This window comes from Galeopterus variegatus, unplaced genomic scaffold (assembly GCF_000696425.1).
Source record: "Galeopterus variegatus unplaced genomic scaffold, G_variegatus-3.0.2 Scaffold98, whole genome shotgun sequence".
Lineage (NCBI taxonomy): Eukaryota > Metazoa > Chordata > Mammalia > Dermoptera > Cynocephalidae > Galeopterus > Galeopterus variegatus.
The window spans coordinates 1,109,659-1,118,686 of NW_007726209.1; the positions used below are offsets into that span (position 1 = coordinate 1,109,659).

The 9,028-nt window shown below is 38.8% G+C and overlaps 1 protein-coding gene across 1 annotated transcript in view; it reads left to right on the forward strand.

Moving 5' to 3' along the window:
- Nucleotides 1-6,946, forward strand: part of UBXN4 (UBX domain protein 4) — a 35,795-nt gene extending 28,849 nt beyond the window's left edge. Inside the window, exons 11-13 of the mRNA XM_008583589.1 lie at nucleotides 1,312-1,443; nucleotides 2,778-2,980; nucleotides 6,299-6,946. Coding sequence (XP_008581811.1) covers nucleotides 1,312-1,443; nucleotides 2,778-2,980; nucleotides 6,299-6,437 — 474 coding nt within the window. The 3' untranslated portion in view covers nucleotides 6,438-6,946. The remainder of the gene's footprint in view (nucleotides 1-1,311; nucleotides 1,444-2,777; nucleotides 2,981-6,298) is intronic.
- Nucleotides 6,947-9,028: the final 2,082 nt, after the last annotated feature.

Below are 9,028 nucleotides of genomic sequence, written 5' to 3' on the forward strand. Positions count from 1 at the left end.
CAAAAGATTAGTAATCTTTATTTGACAGTAAGTATCTTCTTCAGGAATTTACTTCCAAAACATGGCCCTACCCCAAATCTGAATGGGATAGGAAATTTTACATTTTAGAAAATAAAATGAGTAATTTCCAGTGAGTTTTCATTCTCCTATTGATTTCTTATTCAAAATGGATTCTGGGCACCAGGTGTCCATTAGGGTCTAAGCTCGTTACATGTATCAGTATTTTTCTCATATATATAACTTCAAGATTAGAATTAGGACATTGGGTGTTGGGTTCAGATCTTTCTGCCAGACCTCTTCTCCCCATGTAGTCTTCTCCCTCATTTATGGGTTCCAAGAGGATACCTCAAAAGCTGTCTGTCTTCTTGTACTGGTAAGCTGGGCTGGACAGTGAAAAAAAGTGAGGTGAAGAACCCTTTTCCCCTAAGCTTAATAATAGAACCAACCACAAGTAAGCTATTTTATTGTTCTTTTGTTTTGGGACCTCCTACAGGGTGTCTCCTGTCTTGAGTTTTAGTGCTTCTCCCATAAGTAAATGAAGAGGGGGCTACGTGGGAAAAAGAAATCTGTCCTGTTAAAGTTCCACCTCAATACAGAGACTGAATTTTGTATGTTGTATGTCCTTATGTTAGAGTAAGAACAATGAGGAGTATGTATGTGATCTACATTAAAAAAAAAAATTACAAAAAACAAAAGTTAGTCTCCTACTTTGCAATCTTCTGCGGAAAGATAAAGCAGTTATCTAAGGTTTTACAAGTAGAGGTGACTTAAAACTGTGAGGTGATTTTGGTTCTGCCCAGTGTATGTTCCTGGATCTGGGATTATATGTATTGTGTAGGTTGATTATGGACCATTTGTAGAGACAAGGCAAAAACTCCTGAAGTTATATCTATGAGGGAAATACTAGTCTGTTCCAGATTTTAAATAGAGAATAACTATAATCCAAATGTGTATTTGTGAGACATGAATATAAGTTTGTCAAAGGATAGTGAAAACCCTAATGATGAACTACAGCCAAACTTAAGGAAGATACATATTCATTTTTATTCAGTATTTATATGGTTTTAGGAACTGTATTTTTTGCTGTTTTGTGGTCATCTTTGAGTTATTGAAGCTTTTGAAAACTATTTGGATTTGATAGCTTTTCAGCTACTTTTTGAAGCAAAGATTTTATAAGTGAGTTTATATTTAAGTTAACTTTTAAAATTAAGGCAGTTTTAATTAAAGCTGTCATTTTGGATGCATGTGAGTAATGTAATATCTTTAAAAAGGCACAGTTGTAAGGTGTTAAAACTTATTTTTACATTACAGGCTGTTGGCAACACTTACGGTAATTTTTCACTAGCAACCATGTTTCCCAGGAGGGAGTTTACAAAAGAAGACTATAAAAAGAAATTATTGGATTTGGAACTTGCCCCAAGTGCTTCAGTGGTACTGTTGCCAGTATGTATATACATGTATATTTTTTCTACTCCTGTAATTTTCTGTTTGTTCTACTCTTGATCATTTCTTATTAGTGGAAGGGAAGGGGAGTGGTATACTCTGGGTAATTAAAATCCAAATTATCCAAAAATTAGATCAGTTTATTGTGCCATTATCCTGTGCTTTATATGTTTTTATTGCTAATATTGCTTTTGAAGCACTAAATAATTGAATTTTCAGCTTTTTTCCTCACCTATTGTTGTTTACAATAAATAAGAAATGTGGAGTATCTGTCTCATTCACAGACTTAATGTCTTTTATATATGGCTCTACTATGTACCACGTTTTAAAAAAAAATTATTGTAACATAAAAATAATATTAATTTTTCAAATTCATTATCCTACTTCATCCTCACAACAACATTTTAATGTCTAATGAAGAAAAGAGGCTCAGAAAGCTTAAGTGACTGTCAAGTTCCCACCTTAAGTACCAGAGTGAGGATGCGAGCCTGGGTGTTCCATGTTCTGGTTAGTGTAGCTCACCATATTCTAAAGGAGAGGCCCCCACCTAAAATAATTAGCCCTCCAGTAATCAGAATTTCATTGTGTTCACTGCAGGTTGAAATGTTTTCTTTTTTTATCAGCAAGAAACACTTTTCTTATCAACATTGTTAATATCATTACAAAAGTTTAATTTTCTTAAAAATACTTCATCAACGAAAACTCTGTTCTAGTTTGTATATTATAATTACTCTTTTAAAAAACAGAGCTTCAAGGGCCAGCCCGTGGCTCACTTGGGAGAGTGCGGTGCTGATAACACCAAGGCCACAGGTTCAGATCCCTATATAGGGATGGCCGGTTAGCTCACTTGGGAGAGTGCGGTGCTGATAACACCAAGGCCACAGGTTCAGATCCCTATATAGGGATGGCCGGTTAGCTCACTTGGGAGAGTGCGGTGCTGATAACACCAAGGCCACAGGTTCAGATCCCTATATAGGGATGGCCGGTTAGCTCACTTGGGAGAGTGCGGTGCTGATAACACCAAGGCCACAGGTTCAGATCCCTATATAGGGATGGCCGGTTAGCTCACTTGGGAGAGTGTGGTGCTGACAACACCAAGTCAAGGGTTAAGATCCCCTTACCAGTCATCTTAAAAAAAAAAAACAAAAACAGAGCTTCAGGAGTTTCCAGAAATTTGTATACATTTAAAAATAGTAAAAGATGGATTTTACCTTCTTGTAGTAAACCAAGACCAGTAAGACCTCGCTTTCCAAATAAAAGATTCATCTACAACCTTGAGAGTGATGTGATTGTGCTGATGTAATCTTTATTTAGGTTTATTTTTTACTTTCTAGGCAGGAAGACCAAGTACATCCATCATACACTCTTCCAGTGGAGACATTTGGACACTGTTGGGGACAGTACTTTACCCATTCCTTGCCATCTGGAGGTTGATTAGCAATTTTTTATTTAGTAGTCCTCCTCCTGCGCAGTCCTCCATGAGAGCAACATCGTCAGAACTTTCAAACCCTGGATCATCTAGCAAATCAGAAAAAAGGTATCTTTGTTGTCCCCATTCGAAAAATATGTAAGTAATGCCCAGTACCTTTCTCAAAATGTAAAATTGTGTTATGGGTACTTTGCCTTCTGTGTATGTCATCTCCCGACCCCACAGTGGAGGGAAAAAACCCAAATGTTCTGAAACCTTACTATTTCATTTCTCCTGGGAAGCTCACTACCTGGGTTTTCCAAAACCTATTTTGTGAAAAGCAACTTCACCTCTCGTGGTTTTATATATTTATTTATTTATCTTTTTAAAAAATTAATATTGTTATTTTTTCTTTTTAATATTCTATGATGTTGTGGAGCAGTTGGGAGGGAGGGGGAGGGGAAAGGGGAAGGAAATGTGATAGAAGGAGGAGGGAGGAGGAGGAGCAGGATTGAGGCCTGTGGCATCCCCCTCATTCCCACAGGGGAGACCAGGGGGCTTCCAAAGGTGGTTTGGTCATTGCAGGACTGGGTGTATATGTCATGTGGGTGTGGGAAAAGCCCTCGCCCCCCATGACGCCAGCTTGGGAATCTGGGGCCCTTCTTGCTGTGGCTCGGTGGTCGTCACTGAGCTGGTTGCACATGTCGGGGGTGTGGCCGAAACCCTCGGACCCCGTTCTCTGGACTGGTTGCAGGTGTCGGGGCATGGCTGAGGTCCCTGGCCCTCCCCACTCTCTGGCTTAGTAACCCAGCGGACTTCTGGTCCTTCTAGGTATTATAGGTATCCTTTGGTGAATTGAGACCTTTACTTATTAATATCAAACTTTGTCTCTGGTGTGGGTATTTTTTTCTTTCAGTTCTGTGTTGGCTTATTTGCTGTTCCCACCACTGAAACTCTGTCCTGGAACTAATTTGTTGTCCTTTGCCTTTAAAATGGGAGAACTTCTGGTGGGGACCAGCACTTGAGCTCTGTGGTTGAGATAGTTGCTGCTTTGCTGCTCATTCCCTAGGGAAGGCCTTTTGTGCAGCTCAGGTTTTAATGGTTGACCCTATAGGTACTTCCTGCTCTCATGAGATCTGACACACCTGGATTGTGTAGAAACTCTAGTCTGGGCCTGAGTCTTCTCATCAGACTGCACCCTATGCAATTCTATATTCCTGACCAGTCTCCTTAGAATGGTCCTACGCTGATTGGGGAACAGATCAGTTGTCCTTGCTGTGCCCCACTGTTCCCCCAGTGCGCCCATCTCCCCCACCACCCTGCTCCAAACACTTCCCATGGGATGGCCCATGGTCTGGTCCCTTGTGATGACTCACCAGCCTCTGAGTGGCTTCTTTTTTTCAGTTGTTGGGGCTCCTCCTATGTGGGTCCATGGGAACCCTATTAGTGGTCTTGCTTGCCTGGGGGTCACCAAGGCCCTTTTCTCCCCTGCCACCTCCAAGCAACTTTATCCGAAGGGCACACCTGTGGCTTTTTCCAGCTCCTGCTCTGTGCACTCAGCAGCTCCAGCTAGGAAACGGCTGGGATTTGAAATGTTCAGAGTGGTTTTTTTCTTCCTCTCCCACCTTCCTGCACTCCATAGGTCTCTCCATCTCTTCCCCTGAGCTCTAGCGGCCCCAGTTGACTGTCATTGCTTTTTTAAAGTTGTAAATTGGTTGATTTGTGGGAGAGAGTGCCACTGGGGACTGTCTATTCTGCCATCTTGACCAGGAGTCTCTCCTGATTTTATTTTTTCATTCATTGGATTCTCTTTATCCCATTACTTTTTTTTTGTCTTTTTTTTTAACTGACTGGTAACGGGATCGCAACCTTCGGTGTCGTGCCCGTACCGGGGACCGGCAACGGGATCACAACCCTCGGTGTTGCGCCCGCACTGTGCTCAGCCAGTGAGCGGGAACCGGTCTCCACATGGGATCCGAACCCTCGGTGGGAGCGCCGCTGCGCTCTCAAGCGGCGCGCTCTCAAGCGGCGCACTCTCCAGTGCGCCACCGGGCCAGCCCTATCCCATTACTATTGAGGCAGACTTTTTTCCCCAGGTATATAAAATCTTTCTTGCTAACTGTGCCTGACAGAGTATTTCGTTTCATTAATTGCTCATGGTCATCTGTCATAATTTCTTTAGAAGAAGCATTGTGATCTGAACATCTTACCCTTGTGGTTCTTTGATCTACTGCCTGACAGTCTTGTCTGGGCTGTTCAGAGAAGGACCAAATTGAGGAAACTGGTTATTCCCTTGAAAATGGTGCCTCTTTCAGAGGGCTGTTTTGGAACAGGTTAACAGGAAGTATTTTCCTAGAAAATGATTTCTAGAAAATGAGATTATACCCCCTTCTAATAATTAAGTAATAGCATAATTTATTATATATTCCTGTTAAACACTCTATTAGGCCTTTAATAGGAATTATAGCAAATCCTCACCCCATTCCTATGTGATAAGTAATGAAAATCCTTACCTCTGTCTGCCCTAAGTATAGAGATACCTAGTCGTGTTCAATTTGATGCTGTAGATGACAGTTTGTATAAATATTGTGATTGGGCTGATTTTGCCTTTATCTTGATTTATTTGTTAACTATTAGGCAAGAAGACCAGTTCCATCCTTAGTACGTTATTCAAGTAAGACACGGAAATTCTTCTCTCCAGTCTTAGAACAGCATTCAAATTAGGCCTTTTAGTACTGAATTTTAGAACTTACTGAGCAATGGGTGGGAGTATTTCGTCCTATATAGGATAGCTTGTTGTGTGGGTTTTTAAAACTTTTTTCAACTAAAAGTCTTGGGTTGGAGCAAAGGATGTGATGAATGTATACCTAAGAGAATGAAGCTGTGTGTTCCAGTATCATTTTCATTTTTCCTCTCTCCCCTCTAGCCTTATAAAATTCTGTTAGCTTAAATTTTACCTCTATTTCCTGAAGAAGTCCTGTTCTTAATTGTTTATAAATAAGTCATTCTTAAAATTTTTGAAAGGATTAAAAATTGCTAATTGACCATTTTTGTCAATTAGGCTATGACTAATGCTTTGGATAGCCTCCAGGGTGCTGTGTAAGTTATAAATATTTCAGTAGATATATGAACTTGCATAAATAATGAAGATTAATTGGCAACTGGTCAAACTCTTCTAAAGCGTAGCAAGTCATCAAGAAACACATGGAAATGGAAAATATGATTTGGCTGGTTTGGCCTGGGGAACACATGAAGTTAAACTTCCAGAGACTAACAAAGTCTAGTACTGCATTAGTAGATATATTGTCTCCCATGGACTTTGCTTACCTTGGAGTTGAAAGTAAAATATAGTTGCTGTACTAATGGAAGTGTGAAGGGAACAACTTGGTACTACTGTTGTTTGCATTTTATATTATCTTCCCTTTTCTCCCTGTTTTGTTACATCAGGGAATCAGTCAGAAAAAGAGTGCTGGAAAAACGTGGGGAAGACTTTAAAAAGGAGGGGAAGATATATCGATTGAGGACTCAAGATGATGGTGAAGATGAAAATAACACTTGGAATGGAAATTCTACTCAGCAGATGTAGTGTGACAAGTACAATACATGCAATAATCATTGCTTCTCTCATGATTTAATTCAACCAAAATTCTACTGGAGAAGTACTGCTTTACATTTTCCAACTGATCTGAGTTTCTCTTTATTCCTGCTGGGTGGGTGTGGGTTCAAGTTGTTTAAGTCAGAAAATTCAAGACATAAAATAACTGGCTGCTAGGTCTTTGCATATAGTAACCAACTGCTAGAAGCCTAAAAGAATCAGAAGTTCTGCCACAGCTCCCTCCATTAGCTTCTCATTCAGTATTTCATGTATCCATTAGCCCTGTGCTTTCAGAAGACCAGTTTTGTTTAGGGCCATTTTGCTCCAAGACTCTTAACTTACACAGAGTAACTGGTATGTCACTGAGTAATATGACTCTGAGTCGGGGCATTTTAACTAGCCATTCATATGACAATTTATGTTTAACTTTTCTCACTGCAAGCAAAATCTTGTAGTTTTTAATCTTACTTAAACACTGAATAAAAAATCTTTTCCCAAAACTGGAATGATATTTTTGCTTCAAGTTTTCTTATCCTAGCATCTTTTTGTTACACAGGGCTCTGTTGAGGTCATGTGTCTCTGATTTTCTTCCCCAGTACTTAAATATCACTGAAGAAAGAAATTTTCTGACACACATGCCACATTACTCTCTCTCCTCAATCAGTGAGCATCAGTTTGTTTGTATAACATTTTGGTCTTTGTTCTCATCAGATGCAAAACAGCTGCGAGCCCAGAACCTAGTTTTCTTTCTCACCCTTATGCTAAAATTGTGTCCTCAATACTCACAATTAAAGGACCTGAAGATCCTGTAGTGTAGGACAAGAAGTATAGAATAAAGACATGGTTTTAGTCACTTGGTTATTCTTCAGAATTTGAAAGAGATTCTTAATCTTACTTACCTGCTACTTTATCCGTGTGTTTTTGGTAGTGGAGACCACTAAACTAATGATGTTTGGAAAAGGGAGTGAGCTCGACAGTTCCTCTGTTTTAGATTGGAAGACATTACTCTTGAGTGAACATATTGAAAGACTTGTGTTTTATTTTGTAATGAGAGGAACAGCATTTCTCGGAGCAAACTTTGTTTTTCACCTACGAAATAACAGTGACTTTAAAAAATGATAATAGCGTTGGCAAGGAAACACTGAGACAGGCTACACTGTTGGTAGGAGTGAAAACCTGTGTAATCTTTCTGAAAAATATTCTTTTCCAGAAACATTAAATATTTCAGACTTGCTGACCCAATAATTTTTTTCTAAGGAATGATCATAAATGCAGACAAAGTTTAGGTATAAACATACTCATTAAGTGTTATTTTACTTAAGAACTGGAAACCAACTAAATGCCCCCTGCAAAAGTAAGTAATTTTTGATGAGGAGAAATGGTACAGTCCTAATTCAGCAATTCAATTTAACATGTTTATTGAGCACCTGTTATGTGTTGGGGGAGAAGCAATAGGATACAGAGCTGTAGGTATAGTATGATCTTAGCATTGTAAACACATTTTATAAATAGTACTAGGTATTAATATATTGTAAAGAAAGAAGAAAACACACCAAAACATTAATGATGGTAAGAGTGGTTATATGTGATTGTTAGTTTTCTTTTTTGCACCCTTATATATTTTTCTGATTTCCTGCAGTGGTCATATTATATCCATAATTTAAAAAGTGAATTTGAAGGGCCGGCCTGTGGCTCACTCGGTAGAGTGCGGTGCTGATAACACCAAGGCCACGGGTTCGGATCCCATATAGGGATGACCGGTTCGCTCACTGGCTGAGCGTGGTGCTGACAACACCAAGTCAAGGGTTAAGATCCCCTTACCGGTCATCTTTTAAAAAAAAAAAAAAAAAGTGAATTTGAAAAAGAAAATCTAGCAAGCATCTCATTCAAATAAAGTCTTGTCATCTTTAAAAATACAGCAATATGTGATTTTTAAAAAAACTCTCAAAGGGTTGTGATCCTACTAATAACTATTAGAAATATATTTACAAAAACATTGAGTACCCCAAGTCAGCTTGTCTTGGAAAAAAAAATCAAACATAAATCTTGGAGAAACGTACATAAAACAATGGTTCATAATCTTTGATTAGGAGGAAGGACCTCTGTTCAACTTTATTTTTAAAAAGTCCTCATAGTAAAAAATTCAAAACAGTATACAAGACTGTAAAATGAAAATGACGTTTCTTTCTCGCATTTTTCTCCCACTACTATTCCCCAGAGGTAACCTTCTATTAATAGTTTATTGTGTAATTTTCAGAAAATTTTTATGAATATATAAGCAAAATGTAATCTTTATTTTGTAAATAAATAGGATCATATTTACATACACTACCCTGCATCTTGCTTTTTTACCCAGACAGTCTTGAAGATCTTTCGCTGTCAACACAGAGCTACCTCATTCTTATTAATGGCTGCACAGCATTCTACTTGATGAATGTACCTCAATTTATTATCTATGCTCTTGGTGTCGTTCAGTGGCTATTTCTAATTTTCTGGGTTTTTTTTATTATAAACATTGCTACAGAGAATATTCTTGGAGTGGGGGTGGGTATATTCCTATTGTGAAGATAAATCTATAAGGT